The sequence below is a fragment of the Symphodus melops genome (genome assembly GCF_947650265.1).
Source record: "Symphodus melops genome assembly, chromosome: 2".
NCBI classification, from domain to species: domain Eukaryota; kingdom Metazoa; phylum Chordata; class Actinopteri; order Labriformes; family Labridae; genus Symphodus; species Symphodus melops.
Window position 1 is genome coordinate 10,483,468 of NC_136692.1, and position 17,596 is coordinate 10,501,063.

Below are 17,596 nucleotides of genomic sequence, written 5' to 3' on the forward strand. Positions count from 1 at the left end.
TGTGTGTGTGTGTGTGTGTGTGTGTGTGTTTATACAACATCGCCTGTGCCAACTTTGGCTGCTCCAAATTCTCCCAATATCACCTCTGAAAACCATAAACTTAACCAACCAATCATTTCATGAACTATGGGAAATAACTGGTGTTGAACTGCCATCTGTGAAATGGCGTGCAGTATGTGTTTTAGAAATATGTTCAGCAGGAAACAGATTTGTTGTCTTTGATGAAAACTCTCATTGGGTGTCTTTATTTTTTAAAAATGAAACGTTGTGGTAAAGATAAGAGTGTTTCACAGCTACCACATTGGGCCTTAAAAAAACATGTTTACTGAGCAACAAAATACAAAAAAATCCTCTGAAAGGTTTGACTAAGTTTCCTTCTGTTTCAACATTGAATAGTGAAAACATAGTCTAGTGACATGACTCAATTTACGAATGTCCTGTTTGATAACAATGTAAGCCTTCAAAGAGAGGAGCAAATATATACAAAACCTGGTTCTAAACATTTTTTTTGAGGCATAATCTGCATTTATTCTAAAACTTACATCAGCTTGAACTTTTTGTTTTGTGGTGGTACAGGAGTTAAAAAAAAATATCAAGCACACTTAAGTTCCATTTTTATTTCAAACAATTTTCTAATCTGGTGAATAAGCAGCAAAGTTTTGGTTGTAGTTTTGATCATGTTTTCTTGTCTCTAACTCTCTGCTCACTCATTAGCACAGCAGCTCTATTACAAACGTATGACTAACTGTTCACTTGAAGTCCATCTAGAGTCGGAGGTTTAAAACCTAAAGTGACCTTTAACCAAGTAAGAATCTGTAAATGAAAGCTTCAGTCAGCTCCGTGCGGTACGTAATGGCAGTCTTGTTGCACACATTTACAATGTGTCTGAAGGCAGTCTCCATGCTAAGTTGCTGAAAAAGCACTATACATACTTTGTTCACTGTGACGCAGCACTACTCGAGTTTTGAGCCAGAATGAAAGTGACTGGGGTTTGCGCGATGTTCTGTTTTTAGTGATCAACTTTGACCTCAGGTGTCTTCTTGAATCTGCACAGACGTGACAGCCTGTTCAGCTGAGAATACACCACGGGAGGGTTCAGACCCGAGATGGATTTGTAATTTTATGCATGCAAAGTCAAATTAACGCACCACTGCGATACATAGAAAGAAAGAAAAACTTGGACAGACAGGGAGAGGGAGAGGCGAAGGGTAAAGACAAAGGGGGGGGGGAGAGAAAAAGGGCACCCGAGGGTTAGAGAGGAAAGAAGGAAGAAGGATGAGAGAAGAGGAGCTTGGGGAGGACAGAAAGATGAGGAACAGCTAGAGCCTAAATGACAACCTCTCCACCTCTCCCTCTTCTTCGTCTCTAGTCTACCCTTCTCCCTGCTCTGCTATTCCACATCCCTCGCTCCCTGCCCCCATCCCTCTCTCCCTCTCTCTCTCTCTCTCAATCTCTCTATTCTCCTGCTCTCTAGCCGACCTGCTCAGACAGGGGTGAAGAGTTCAGGCGCTTCAAAGGCTGCAGTGTGGAGACTGCATGTCATGTGGGAGCCACAGCAGCCTTGCCTGCAGACTTCACAGACAGCTGCTGCTACAATTGATCCTCGACCAGCTAGCTCTCAGTAGTTCAGCCTTCCAATGGACCAAAAACTGAAGCTTCATCTGACTCTGTATGCTCAGTGTGCTTGATAAACAGCCCATCAGGAGCCATATCTGACCCCAATAAAGTGTTCCTTGATCAACATTTGGCACACAAGAGGAACACATCAGAGGCTGATACATCTTCAGCATGTGGAAAAAGTCAGGACAAAAGCCTCATTTTTCAGTTCGTCTGTCAATCACATCTGCATAGAAAACTGACCAACATACAGCAAGGAGCGAAAGGAATCATCTTCTGCCTGCCTGTAAATAGAAGTACAGTCAGCGATGATTGGCCAATGAGACAGAGAGAGAAAGATGAGGAGGTAGGGGGTTGGGGGGGGTGGGAGTTAGAGAGGTCAGCGAGCGGCCACACTGAGGGGGCATGATGAGGACACTGTCAGAGCAGTGTGGAGCTTCACATAAAGTAATACTTTGCGGTAATGCTGGTGTTGTGAAGTAGAGTGGTGAACTGCTTACACAATCTGCTGTGGTAAGCTATATAGAGTAAATACTGTAGTGAATCCTTTCATGTGAGGCTAAAGAGAGAGATGGAGCATTCACTTAATAACTCAATGGGGAGAGGCTATATTTATATTGAATGTATAAATGTGGGCTTTATATAGAGATAAATATTTTTTTCCGGCCTCTTCTATTTCTGGTTCATTCCGAGTCTTGCTTGTTGGTAGTTTTTTTTTTTTCTTCAGAGAAAGGAAAAGCATTAAGGCTACTATTTTTGTTCTTTCAATGAAAAGGTTCAATCGTTTCTTTTAGCATAAAAGTAACCTGTGATTTTGAAGTAGTCTAACCATCGTCATGCTGCAAAGGCAGCGTAAGTAGTATAAACTGTATGAAAGTGTAGATTGAATGACTACATTCAATTTGTTTGATGAGTCACATTTGTGTGCTGTGTCCAAGCATAAATAATATCAATCACAGTGGACGTTGGTCCAAATTAGCAATGATGTAACTGATGAACTGATGTTGTGAAATAATTGTGCAAAATATGAAAAGGAACGTAATATATATTCAAAGTAATTTCTGAAATTAAGTAACGTCTGCGTCAGCCAAGCTAAATTGCTTCTAGAGAGTACAAAAGCTTTCCACATCAGTTCACTGAATCCTGACAGCTCGCTGAAGGTAACACGACTTGTACTGTGTGTTTTTATCTGTAACTAGTGCTGCCAGGCCAGAGAGCACGGCCATTAAGCAACATGATCCACTGTGGTCACCACATTTCAAGTGCTCCAGCAAAAAAATAAACATCTCACTAACTGCTTTATAGGTGGCATTTCAATATGAATATTTTAATGATAAACTTAAGTGTTATAGCAGAATTATAGCAGAATTTAAACCAAAGCTTTAAGTAATACCAAATTCCCGTAAGTATTGATGGAGAGTCAGGCAACCGTCAGATTATCAAGCTGTCAGTGACAATATCAGCACTGTGGATTGACTACATGTGATATGTTAGTGAGTTTTGGCTCTGGCAGCTGAGTCAATCACGCCTTTTGAACGGAATCCAGGTGGAAGTGAAATAGTTTGATTTTAAACAGCGTTAAATATCGCTCAATCAATCAGCTTTTGGCCTCTGCCAAGACTTCTGGAAAATCAACACTCACTTTTTGTTTCTTGCCGAATAAAGCTAATTGATGTTATTCACACAACAAAAATGTTGTTTATTTACTTTCACGAGAGCTATTAGACCAACAGGACTAATGGACAGTAACATTAAAACCTAAATCTCAGGGTTGAAGTAAAAGTGTGGTTGGAGGGTCTATATTACTCCCATGATGTTTAATAATGTTGCTAATTAATGCTTTATATCCTCAGCAAGGAGAAGCCCAATAAGCTGTCATTTTGTTGCTGTCATCTCAAAGACTCTCTGGACGTCAGTGGTCAGAATTGCTCCATGTAACTTTCACTAGCAAGCTAACGAGGACTGTGGAGGGGAGAGGGCCTGTTAAATGTCCTCTGAGATTGGAAGGCCTGTTCCTGAGGAATGAGTTAAGCAAGTACAAAATGTGATTTCACACCTATAGTGAGTGTGGCTGGATGGTGAGTGGGTGGCGCGGCTGTTACCCACACGATGCCAGTCTGCCAGGGCACCACCTAGGGCCCTGCAAACCCCCCTCCCCCCCTCCCTCCCCACCTCCTTTCCTGTGACGCCATGTTCCCCTTGCCCTGCAACACCAATGCCCATCTGCTAGGACACGTTAGCCGCTGGCGCCAGGGACTATTTAGCCCGGCGTAATTAGCCCCCAGACACCAGCAGCCTGGTTTTAAACAGATGTGGGGGGAGGTAGCGCTCGCAAGGCGACTCAACATGACCAATGTTTGAGATAAGGAAGAGAGGAGAGGGGGAGGGGGGGGGGGGGGGGGGGGGGGGGGAGTGACCTACTTAAAGGGATGATGCAACTCATGTTACAGTACAATGGGCAGTAATGATGACAACCCCACTTGCTCTGACTGTCCAATGCCATGGTCGAGGGAAGGATGAGCTGCTGAAATCTAATTAGGCTGTGACCATTTGCTGTAAGACATGCAAGAATGAGAACATAAGCACTTTTTAACAGGAGAAAGTGATGTTTTGAATAGAAAAAAACCCTCCCCAAAATAAGCCTTCCACGTTATGTTCCGTGACTGACCACTAACTGGGGACAGAGGAAGGTCAGAGTGTGGATGCCCTTGAACCTCATGACTGTAATCACACGTGACTGTAACTGCATTGACCTTTCCCTGGTATCTCCTTTTCCTCATCACCATCTTTGTCTCCTTCCCTTCCCCCCCAGGGTCATTTGAGGGTCCAGACTCTTGTCAAGGCTGTCACTCTAGACAGCCCTCTCCATCTACCGCCCCCGCTGTTGCCATGGCAATGGACGGCACTGCGCTCCGAGGACTGTGTGAGGGGGCAGAGGGAGCCAGCGGACGGATGAACGCTGCAGCATCTTTCCCTAACCTAGGTCAACCTTGCAGAGCTGGTGTAAGTGATGGGAGGGGATAAACGCTGGCCATGCTGTTTGACAACCAAATAAACTGGCAGGATAACGTCGGTGCAGCGGTGGGAAATGGCAAAAATGACGGGACACAAAGAAGGATAACAGCGATGAAACAAAGACGATAGGTGGATGCAGCTCAGCCCACATCATGTCTACCTGATCAGGAGACCAATAGAACAAATTAGACTTTTTTTTTTTTTTTTTTATAAATAGCAATCATGTTGTGTTTGTCTTTCTCAAAACCTCACACAAAAAACCACATGCACACACACTGGGAAACGTGACCTGAGGGCAGGCAGTGGAGCAATACACGTGTAGTACCACAGAGCTCCCAGCCAGCATGATTCACTGTGAACACCAGTCAACTCACAGAGAACAATGGCAATCCGTGTGTGAGGTGTCTGTCAAGCACGCACATACTGGCACAGGATGAAGAGCCACGGATGGAGAAACAACGTAATGCACCACCATCAGACTGCTTTTTGTGAGGTCTTTTTCCTTAACACTGTCGATGCATATTTCGACAAGCGTGTCACATTGTAAATGTTTTACTGTGGCACAATTGTAGTGTAGTTACTCGAATTTTGGAACCAGTCTAATTTTACTTTGAAGGAAATGTGCTGTAGGGCCTGGTAGGTAGACAGATATGCAACATTTTTATACACCTTAGCTATGCTGAAATATGTGAAGTGTATATAGCTATGATCTTTTGTTGAGTAAAAACACAACGAGGGATTCTTTCTCTGTTGGTAGATAGAGACACACACAAAGCAAGTTTTATTCTTGACTGCCAAAGTGATACACTTCAGCAGCCCACAGTGGACACACACCTGTCCATAGCCCACTTGGATCTGACCTGGCAATCTGGAGGCTAAAAAAAGCAGCAGCTTTCAGCATAGGCTACACATAATAAAGAACTCGGTTTGAGTCCTTGCCTGAGGACTTTTAACCAGCATTCTTGCTGAGCTCAAACCAGAGGCTGGAGAGGCTGGAGAGGCTAAATCATGCTGTACTGGATGATGTCAGAGGGGTCCACGCAGGTTAAAACATGGTGCAAATATCACACTCTTTAGCTCTCTCTCTCTCTCTCTAACTTGGGTTTAGTTTGAAGCTCACAATAGAAAGCAGAAGCATTTTCTACTATTTGATGACATTGTTCTGAAAAGGAACATCAGAAATTAAACCAAACTGATCCCAAAAATCATGCCTTTGTTCATAACAATGTGAAACAGGCCCTCGTGGATAGCCTTTGTGCAATTCAAATCTTCTAAATTATATCACAGAGGAAAACTGGTTAGGTTCAGCTAAAAACTTTTTTTTATGGCAATCAGTGTCAGAGCAGTTGGCCTAAAGCTTATCTTATCTTATAATGAGTTTCTATTGGTTGATCGTAGACTCAAACCATCACTTAGAATTGCAGAAATCCTATGACAAAATGCATGAACTGTCCCCTGAAAAAAGGAACAATGTGCAACTTCGCCCCCTTCAAGTTGTAGTTTTAAAGGTTCGATTCATTGGTACAATAACTTTGAACAGGTGCTCCATTGATACGATACATACCTTGCCTACCTGAAAGCTTAATCAGCAGCTCGGAAGCCACTTTAACGTTGATGTCCTGGCTCAACAGGCTGTTCTTAGCCATGGGGCTTCCTTCCCTTGGCTTCATTTTCCCCAGGCGCTCTGTGGCCGCCCTGTCCTGACAGAATGTTGCTGTGAAGCCTGGCTGGACCTGGCTCTGTGATGTGGAGGAAGGTCTGGGACTCAAGGCTTCCTCCACCTTGGGCTCCTCCTTCAGGTGGAATGGAGACTTCAGTGTCTCTCTCTGGTTGGCAGCTGGAGTCCAAAAGAAAAGAAAGGAAATTAAGCACAAGAGTATGATTGGAGCTGCTCAAATAAGTTAGAAACTAAAAACTGTTTTTAAATCACAGCTTCTGTCTTACAAATGAGAGAAAGCTAAATATTATACTTGCTATTAATTAGCATGTGTTAAATATGTGTAGTGATGCTAATTGAACAATTAAACACTTACACCTAATGTAGATTATGATATCCCACAGGGACAGTAATCAGTTTCTTCAACATTTCTTATGATTGAGAAGGATTTTATACACATGAGATAAACTAAATGATAAAAAAAGTGGCCAACAGTGGATTTTCACAGTCTAGTCACTGTAAAAAACACAACAGTTGGTGTGCTGTGGGCACCAACACAGAAGGTGCAACCTTATGACTGTCCTTCTCTCTTGGTCTTCAGGGCATCCACAACAAATTCTTCCCTTCAATTCATTTCACTACTCTTTTTTTTTTTTTCCCCTTCACACTGCCGCCGCCCCCCAATCCCATTAATATCCATACACTTTATTCTACTCAAAGTCTGGTCTCTTCAGACGTTGGGACATGAAATAATTCCTGTAGTTCTGTAGAGCGGGATAACAATCGCCTGTAGCCTTATCTGCCATCTCTGCAGCGTGTTGCCTAGGTCGGGGAGTGGACTGTCACATGGATCCCTCTGCTCTAAAGTCATCTTCAAGAGAAACTGGGCCACATCTAATCCGCCTAAGATGAATAATTAATAATTAGACATGGAGCAACTTCCGATAGCCGCCAAGAAAAGAACAGCGGGGCAAGCGCCTCTCTTTGTGTCGCTCAGCATGTTTCACTGCACTCTGTGCTTGAAGGAAGGCTTACGCAGGATAAAGATGACAACAATGTTGAAATTTAAAATGACAATGAAACGCAGAAAGAAGCTGTACAAATGTCAAATCCACTGACATGTGTTCGCTAAAACAGCTGATCTCTTCATTTCATTGAATGTAATTTTTTATTTAACTGTGATGGTTAAAGGATACTATTGTCCTCTGGTGTTACCTGACTTACTTTGGGTGCACTCTGCCATTTATTAGAACCAATTAGTCTTCTAAGCATTACACTAAGTGGATTGGCAGTTAGCAGTAGAGATCAACCATATAACTGTTACATGAATGCATGTGCAAGGCAGAGACCTTTGAGCTATTTTTAAAATATTTTAGAATTACATTTATTTCTTGAACAAGTAAATCACTTGTTTTTGCCATACAAAGACAATACAGATATCATTTAAAATGATCTGCTGTACAGAAGAAGAGTTTGTTCTCCGCACTGCTTTTTTCCTTTTGTTTTGCCAAAAACTGATTAAAAAAACCCCGTTACAACCCTGTACAAATCAACAATTTTTAAACAAACTACAACACTAGTCTGACACACACACACACACACACACACACACACACACACACACACACACACACACACACACACACACACACACACACACACACACACACACACACACACACACACACACACACACACACACACACACACACACACACACACACACACACACACACACACACACACACACACACACACACACACACACACACAGAGAGAGAAAGAGGACATGGATAAAAGCAAAGCTATCATTCTTGGGCAGACTTCTGTCCGGTCTCCTCTGGCCCCAGCAGAGATCTGCTCCGCTCGTCGCCCTCCAGCCTCACCTAACATCTCAACCCGACACAGGCCTGCCGCCCCCTGCCCACATCATCAATCTGTGCCAGCTCCAAGCCCCTCTGATTAATGATGATCTATGCCGGAGGGATAGAGGGCTCAGGGACAGGGGATACAGGGGCAGGAAAAAGGGGAGAGTGCAGGTGTTTTTGATCACCCATGTGATGCCACAGTGCCACACCATGGCAGGCCAGGGCTGCAGATCAAGAGGAGGGGTGGGGGTGGGGGTGGGGGTGGGGGGGGGAGAAGGAAGAGGTTGAGTGGTGGGGGAGAGCATGAGGGGAGTGACCTTCAAGTTCAGGGGCAGTGGCGCAGGGTCGCATGCGGCACCAGCTGGAAATGTCACACCGTCAGATGTCAGCGGGCAAGCTAAGTATAACCTGGTCAGCACCTGGAAGGACGTCCTCTAATTAGAAGCGTGTTTGGCCATGTCGGATCAGACAGGGACAGCACACATGGTCAACGTCTTACAAACACACGTGAAAAAAACACACTACCCTATTTACCCCCGCAAACATATACTTGACTATATGTGACGAGAAAAAAACAACAACTTTGTGTTGTCATGTGTTGAATGCTGCTTTAAAACGTACAAAAATAAAATAAAAATAAAATAAAAATACAGGGCTGCGCATAATCCACTAGACTCAACACAAGCTCAATATTTATTTTCCACTGAGGCCTCATGAAGAAAACAACCCTAGGATGCGCTGTCGCAAACAAAGTCATACCACTCCACTGACCTTTAGGTTACTGCCTATAAATAGAGAGTATTTCCACTAAGAATCCATGTTACAGAGCCAAATGAATTATTTAGTGGCCTAATTGAATGTGCACGTTTTTTTATTCCTCGTTGCTGATGGCTCAATGACAGGAAGCCGTAGCACACAACCAACAAGGAACAATTCCTCCTGCGCTGCCAAGCTTACACTTTGGCCTTTTGTCTGTCAGGATTTCACAATCACAAAAGCATCATGAGCATGCAGTCTGTGGCAGATCAGCCTTGAAGTGAACACAGATCTGAGGAGGAGACAGGCATCTCTGGGTGACTGGACATCTCCACTGTGAGCACATGCCCCGGCCAATGTCAGCCCTCTGTGCAGGATACTGTAAGGCCACTTCTAGCTCAGGGTTGACGATGCTATCAGTTTGTCTCTATGTTATCACACCCTCTCTGACACCTGCCACCAGTGCCACTTCCATCGCTGTTCCCTTCCCTGTTCCTCTCTTTCCCCTTCGCCACGCTCCTCTCTCGCGACTCATCCGTCTCGCTGCCAGGCGCTTGTCCACTACGCCTCACCTCTCGCTCCGTGGCCAGGGCTGCCGTCAAATAACTTCATTAGCTTTCCACCTCTGTCACGCCGCCCTGCTCCCCCTCTGACAATTGGCTGCTGTTTTCTCCGGGAGAGGGGGGGGGGCGAGCACAGGGCTACGTGGGGCAGGTTGAGAACCCTACAATAGCTGACAGTGTGCTAGACGCCGGACAGTGATACTGATGGCTGCAGTGGGGATGTAGGTACCAGAGGTCACACACAAAAGGCCTGTCTGTGTCAGCTCATGCAGAGCTAGAAAGCAGAGGACACGCAGATTCAATCTAGATGTTTACAGAGACGGACAAAAACTTCAGTCAAGACATCTCAAAAATTCAAAATGATCCTTGTCGACAAAGCCCGAGTTTTTCTTCACAAGAATTCAAAAATATCACACGAGTGAGTAATGCTTCACTAAAAAAACTGGCATAGGTGGGACTGGTTGAGAAATGATTACAGCTGTGCTCATGTACAGCACACGCCGGAGTGTGATACTTCTTTAATGCAACATTTCAACAAGTGTGAAACGAGATCAGTTTCTTGGTTATAGGACTGGATGGACTGTCCAAAAGTCTAATGGTTCACTGCAATCTTGCTGCTATGCGTTTGCCTACATGATAAGGCCCTGACACAGCAAGCAAGCCACATTTGTGGAAAGTGAAATATATATATATATATATATATATATATATATATATATATATATATATATATATATATATATATATATATGGTTCATGTGGAGGGTTAAAATTCCCCCGCTTTTTTTTTTTTTTGCTATTGTACTGCAATGCATGCGGTATACTCTCAGAGGAAGGAGATAAATAAGACAAGTGCAGAAGCATCATGACAGATGCAACACCTCCCACAACCCCCTGCATGCCAATTATTCACACCCAGCCAGGGTCAAGCTCGTTGTGCCTGTGTCACCACAGCAGGGGGGCTGGTGGGCTGGGGGGGGGGGGGATTGGTGTTTTGAGGGTGTGCAGTGCCCACTGTCATTATTAACTCGGGGTCCACTGGGCACAGGGTAGGGGCTGTGCATTTCAAAGTGGCTCGGTGGCTTTCATCTCTGAATCAAAATGTGGATCACACTGGATAGCTAACGGTTGTGTCAGCGTGCAAGGATAAAAATCAAAGGGTATCAGTAGAACATTCAATAGAAAGCAGGGCAGCCCACAAAAAAATGATATGCTTATTATGTCAGAGGTCAGGAAGAGTTCAGTGGCTTTCTAGTGCCTGGGGAACTCGATGCAACTCCCTCTTTGCCTCGTTCTCCGTCTCTCTTGCTTGCTGTCACTTTATCAGACTCTTTTTGTTTTTTCATCCTTCTCTCTTAAGCCCTACACCTCGCTCCCTCTCCCCAACCCAACACCCCCGCCCGCCCTCTTCTCCCTCTCCCTCTCCCTGGCCATGTGGGATTGAGACACTGAGACAGCACAGCAGTGTAAAAGCAGGAGGGATGAGCTGTTCGTGTACACATTCAATCTGGGTTGGAAGGGAGGTCAAAAGAAATGGAGTCTAGAGGTCCCAGGAGGAACTTCCTCACCTCTCCCTCTCTGGCTGCTCCTCAGCATGGGTAAGTCTCCCAAAGATCTGAGTCCGCTTCTTCTCACTTTCATAACTCTCACTCTCTAACTTCCCCCACCCACCCCCCCAACAAAGAGAGATGTTTGTGATCAAAGAAGAAATGTTCATTAAAACCCATCATCATGCATTCAAGTTCAACATCGTCTCGTCCTGTCTTTTTTTTTTTTTTCATCCTCCCTCATTTGCCTTGAATGATGCCCTGACTAAGATGTCCGCCACTTGACACTGGACTGACATTGTGAGAAGCCATCTTGGCTCCTCTGGGAGTTTCCTAGGCTTGATTGTGCAGTCTGGGAGTGAAGTGAAACTGGCACCCAGGGGGCATCCATGTGGAGCAGGGGCGTGCAAGATCGAGGGGGAGTTAACTAAGCCAGCCCAGTCCCTGCGCATCCTGGCAGGGTCACAGGATGGCGCTGAGGGCGCTAATCATTTCAAATTATGAATTCCTTTTTAATTATGAATTATGCATCAATTTTTAATTAATCTAATGTTCCCAGGGTTTTTCCCTCCCATCCTCGTTCAAGAACTCAATCTAATTACACAGCATTAAATGGAAGAGTGGCAGCCGTAGCCTCGACCCCGATGCTGAACCTCGGTCAACCTTTTTCCATCAATCTTGCCATCGTCTCCGAGCCCAGCCTTTGATATTTTTTTGCAACATGGTGAAATGCATCTAAACATGGTCCGGACCTCGTTTACCTTAGAACAGCATGTTTGTTGAGTTTCTTCAGAATAAAATGCTGTATCATTGCGTTAGAAACTGAAAAATGCTGACATGTTTAAGCTTAATATTGTTCCATGAATGTGAATTCAACTGCTTCCACTTTGCACAAGATGTTAGACAACGTAAAGTGGCTTGTGTAATCACTCATCACTTGTGTAAAACCAACTTCCACTCCGCTGTCATTTTCATCAACGTCTTGACATATAAAACATGTTTTTATTTTGTCTGTCGTTTTTAATACCGACATATAGACAGAGAGAAAAGATGCCTAGAAGGTTAGACATCTACGGCTCCCCTGAAAACCGACAATATGTGGGTAGGAAAATTAATCCCTCAATGGCCATTGTTGAGGTGCCCTTGAGCAAATCATTAAGTCCCGCACTTCTTCAGTGGTTCTTATCAGTGGCCAACAACAGAGAAACGAGAGTCCTACTGAGAAGCCATGAAGGGCCATCTTAGCTGCTCAAATTCACCCTCCAATAGTTCAATCATCTAAAATGTGGCAGAAGAACGTCGTCTTATTTTGGGTTTGTCATGACTTTTTTAAGCATATGTTGCTCAAGTAAGATATGAAAACAGTGTCTTGACTTTAGTGCTGCACAGTGGTACTGAGTTGACTTCAATGTTCACTTCTACTTTGTATCTGTAATAACAGCACAGCCAGTTACACATGGTGTCTGCAAGAAGTGAATTTTCAAAAAATGGCCAACTGAAGATATCGTCAGTTGGCCATCGAGCACACCGGCGTAACATGTTTATAGTGAGTAAGAAAGAATCTCAGTATCAGACTCCTCTCATACCATGCAGGAGTAAGTAGGCTGAGAATGTTCTGTGATCATGTCAAGAATGTCTCGTCTCTTTTTTCTTAGACAAACACTATCTCCATCACACGCAGAGACGGCATGACACAAATGTAGAGGGCCACCAATCGGTGTGCTTGGATTTACAGCGTGAGCTCAATCAATGAGCCGCATCGTCTCTTTAATGTAGATGTGCAAATAAGATGTCATAGGTGAGATCCCTCATGTGTCTACCCGTTTAATAGCCGATGAAGGTCGGTTGAGGTGCGGTGTATGAATATTTCAATCCTGTGTGTTGTGTACAGTATTTGAACTTTCTCAAAGCAGAGCCTAAAGGTCATGCTAAGAATGATTTGTGTGTTATCCTACAACGCCGGTTAAAAAGAGGCGTGTGGTACTCCTTAAAGGCTAAAAGTCATTGGCCTACTTTCCCTACCATACTCATGGGAAAGACTCAGAATCCAAGGTTGTGAATAACCCTGTGTGCAAGTGAAGGCATGCCTGATATCCTCAATAAGCACAATAATCTGAGAAACGCCAGCAGAAGGCTGTTTGGATCTTCCTGAGACCCTCGCAGACTGATGAAGCACATATTGTGTTTTCTATTGAATTCACTGTATGCAGGATAACAGGGATTTTATGTTGTCTAATGTTAATCCCATAATAGTCCATACACATGGATGTATTTGCAGCTGTCAAACGCTCACACTGTCTGTTTCCTGAAGGTTTGAACTACCTCCCAGATATTTTTAAGGCTACTTTTGTTTTAGAATCCGTTTAAAGCAGCTCACACAGACGCACTGCAGCCCTGACCTGGAACGATAAACATAAAACTGTTTACACTTCTTACGAGTGTTATTTCTGGTGACAGCAAAGAATCAAAACAAAACTTAAGGCCAAGGGGAGACAACATCTAGCTTCAGATCAAAAACGCAAGTCTTCACGTTCAAGCCTGGAAGAAGTGAAACACTTTTGATATAAAGTGGGACTGCGGTGACTGGAGTTCTAAAGTTAAGCGGAGAAAATAGCACAATAAACAAAACAATTATGGATTACAGGAGTCAAACTGGTGTTGCGTCTCTGCGAGCTGCTTTTCCATGTAGCTCTCGATCTGTCTTACATGCGGGTATTAATAACTTCCAAATTCAGTACAACACGTAAAATATATCTCTTTATATTCTCATCACTTTTAAAGGCTTCTAAAAACATTTGAGGTGTCCAGTGTGAGGAAACTATACATGTACATAAACAAAAGGTGGGGACACAAATGTTTCATGTAAAAATCCAGACTGTTATCTTCTGAGATTTAAAATCGATTCATAACTTTAAAAAAAAAAAAATCGATTTTATTTCTTGGCTAATCAGTCACTCCCTGCTAAGTGCTAAGGCTAGCTATTTAAATACAGCAGCACATGGTTCAGCCAGTCTCACAGATGACTGGACGTATTCTGACGCATGTATTAATTCAAAAATAGACTTTGAATTCATGGATCCAGAATCCTTTTGAATAACAAAAATACACTCTGAATCGAAATCGAATTGTGAGACACCCAAAGATTTAGAGCTCGAATAGAACAGAGCTAAAGCTTAAATTACAAGAGTGCAACTACTGTAGCGGACTATTGTGATAATCCAACATTGAAGTTGGTTTTTAAGCAGGAACAAAACAAATATCACATCCAGCACTTCAAATGTGATTCTTTATGTCTTCTTTGATTCCAAAACAAATTTCTTGAATGAGAGAGCTGGTTAAACAAACGCGATCTTTTTGTGATTTCTTTGCTCCTTCCTGTCATGGATTAACAAACAATGAAGATACACATGAGTTGCAGCCCTAGGAGTAAGAACATGTTCATATTGCTTGTAAAAAGGATGCTGACCTGAAAGCTTCATAAGCAGGTCAGTGGCTGTCTTGGTACTGATGTCAGGGCTGAAGAGGGAGGCTGTGGTTGGACCACTTGGACTCGATCTGACCCCGACTCCGGGCAGGTCCAGGGAGTTGGTACTGCTGCCGGGACGGTCCCTGCACATGCTGAAGGGGGAGAGCACAGACAGATCTCGATCCTGCGGCTCCTCCTTAATGTGAACGTGATTGGGGGAGGCCTCGAGCAGCGGCGACGTCTGCTGCTGAGTGTCTGAGTGCAGCGGCGACGCCTCCGACCCTCGCAGGTCTGCGGAGCCGCTGTCGCCCATCAGGGAGCCCTCGCCCTCCGTGTCGGTGGTGAGCTCCTCTTTCACCTTGACGTCGGTGCGGGGGAAGTGCTGGTGGCAACGCATGTGAAGCTTTAGGCTGAAGTGACGGGAGGAGGTGAAGGGGCAGAGTTCACACTGAAACGTCTCTCCGCGGTCCTGGTGCTGATGTACCTGGAAAAGGAGGACAGGCGAAAGTGTCACATCAAGACTTTTCTCTCGACAGGAACAACAGGACATCAAAAGGACGGATCACTATCAGTCAGGTGCAACATTATACATCCAGAGTAAGACTGTTTAATCGAACCATGTAACAGATATAATACAAGAGTGTGAGTAATTACAGCACGAGTGTGCTTTAATGTTAATCATTATATTCAAAGAGCAATGACACCAACTAATAAAAGAGGATGACGGTGAGAGTACGAGGGGCGCAGGGTCAGAAGTCGTAGAAAAACCATATCTCACCTTCATGTGGGACTTGAGATTGTCTTTGCGAGCGCAACGGAAGGGACACAAGGGACACTGGTGACTTTTCAAGCCTGTGTGGATGACCATGTGTCTCTTCCAGTAGCTCTTGCGTTTGATGACCAGTCCACAGACAGGACACTGGAATGGTTTGCCGCCATCCTCAGGAGAGCCTAAAAAATAAAACATCATTACCATCGACCAAACAAACAAACAAACAGTCATTTGTCTTGTGATCGAAGTTATGGAGACATCTTATTTGTTTCTGGATTTCATGCAGATTTGTTACTGTAAAGAAGGAAAACAGATCTGGAAGAGAAAATGACTCCACACCTAATGAAGAAAACTATCAAGGGAAATGCCAGCTGGGAGCAATGGGACAATGGAAGTAAAAACTGAAGCATGTTTTAGTATCTCGATTATTGTTGTTGGCTTCATATCCGGCATCCATTACTGTTTAATTGGTCTTATTAGAAAGAGGCATGATTGCATTACAAATTCTACAAGGGCCTGTCAGGATGCCTTCATAAGTATTCCAGTGCTGTTCCTTGAAAAAACATCTGGTAATCAGTGTTTGGTGAAATTACTGTGCTCAGCCATTCATTGACCTGAGGTGTAAAACCTCGAGACTGCCTATTTGCAACAATAAACCGCCATCTGCGGCCCAAACTCTCTGAACACAGCAGAGATGGCAATGTAAAAATGACTTCTGCTTATGCCGAGTTGAGCTGAGTGAAGCGGAAATAAAATTTTTAAAAAAATGTGTGCGAGTTAGGTTCTTATATCTTATTACCTCACACGTGTGTGTGTTCCCTTTGTAACCATGTTGTAGAAACACTGAAAATGCTTTACCTGAATCGTACAGGCTCAGAGCAGCTCATGCAATACAGTTTCATAGAGGAACTGGCAAGGGACAACAATAAAACAAGACGAGACAAGTCAATAATCAAGGTCACTTTTTTCAGTCTGCCGACCAAACAGCTACCTGCATTTTTAACGGCGCTGCTCGACCTTGACGCCTCACAGGTTAAAGCAGCCCCCCCCAACCCCCTTTTTAGCATGCAGATCACAGGATATTACATCGACTGCCTCATCTGTCTGAAGTCAATTTGATCCAGCCATTTTAGATTTGGCGGGGTTGCGACACAATCCCTCAAAAGTGCCCATCCATCTCCCTGAAAACATTCTGCTCTCCCGAAAGGCTACTTAGTGTGAGCCTGCACTTTAAAGCTTTCTCTCTCCCTGTATAAGAAAGACTGAGATCTTTGTTTGGGTTATACGTCTACCCCCGAGTACACACTTGCAGAATATACTGCATGGCCATTTGTGAGTAACCGAGAGAGAGAGCGAACATAAGGGGGGGGGGGGAGAGCAAGAGACAGTGTGTGTGCATGCACGCATCTGTATCCAGTCAGTGGAAAGTATGATGTGTTTGGCCTTAAGTCTGCTGTGCTGATCAGTGCAAAGGGCTCTGGTTAGAGGGGGTTGAAGCCAGGAGGAGGCTGCCGAGATGGATATGGACTCCAGGGCTCCCCACTGTGCTGAGCACACACTGACAGCCCCCTTTTGGCAGCACGCACATCCGAGCACAAACGAGCTGGTCTGGGAAGGCAGTGAGGTCTCAGTCGGAACCCCCCGTCGAGCCCACAGACCATTTCCCAGACTAGAAGGCCAGCCAGGGCTGTTTTCTCTCGGCTGTGCTCTCTGCTCGGCTGACAGTTAAGCTGAGGCTACACTTCTCACTACTTTAGCGCCAGTGAGGTGAGAACACAGCCATTACAAAACGAGAGACAACATGTCATGCCAGTTCAGATTTGTGCTTTTTTCTGAAACTATTTCCGAGGACGAGTGACAGCAGCCACACAGTCCTGTTTTTTCCGTCGGTTCATCATGGTGCTTCCACACTGAACAACACCCCTGAAATCTACCACAAATGTTCAATTAAAAAAAAAAATATATATATATATTTGTCTCCAGTGGGGGCAATTCAAGTTCAGGTGTGAACACAAACAGCCGCATTATGCACTTCAACTTTACCCAGACTTTTTTTTTTCCTGCCGGCCCCCCGAGTCTGTGTGAAGTCGGGGTGAGCCAACGTGAAAACGCAGCAAAAAAATATTAAAGGGAAGATCCATGTGAGCAAGCGGGACGGGATGAAGTCTTTATAGTGTTGGACTATGGTGCGTTGTCCGCCACTTTCACAGTGTTCTCTCACTTCGAGGTGCACAAGTGAACAAGCCACTCTGTCAAAAGGAGAGGGACGGTCTGCCTGGAATCTTCAGGAGTATGCATCTGTGAAAGCAGCTTCAGTTTAATTCATCAGCACTAA

General features: G+C 44.4%; 1 protein-coding gene across 3 annotated transcripts in view; it reads right to left on the minus strand.

Moving 5' to 3' along the window:
- znf827 (zinc finger protein 827) overlaps positions 1 to 17,596 on the minus strand; it is a 68,062-nt gene that overhangs the window by 27,199 nt on the left and 23,267 nt on the right. For 2 of the 3 annotated variants that reach the window (XM_079337424.1, XM_079337426.1), the window contains exons 3-5: positions 15,268 to 15,440; positions 14,490 to 14,973; positions 6,197 to 6,469 (exon numbers count right to left, since the gene is read on the minus strand). In XM_079337424.1, the coding sequence (XP_079193550.1) occupies positions 6,197 to 6,469; positions 14,490 to 14,973; positions 15,268 to 15,440 (930 nt within the window). The remainder of the gene's footprint in view (positions 1 to 6,196; positions 6,470 to 14,489; positions 14,974 to 15,267; positions 15,441 to 17,596) is intronic. The other variant, XM_079337425.1, reaches the window with a different exon arrangement.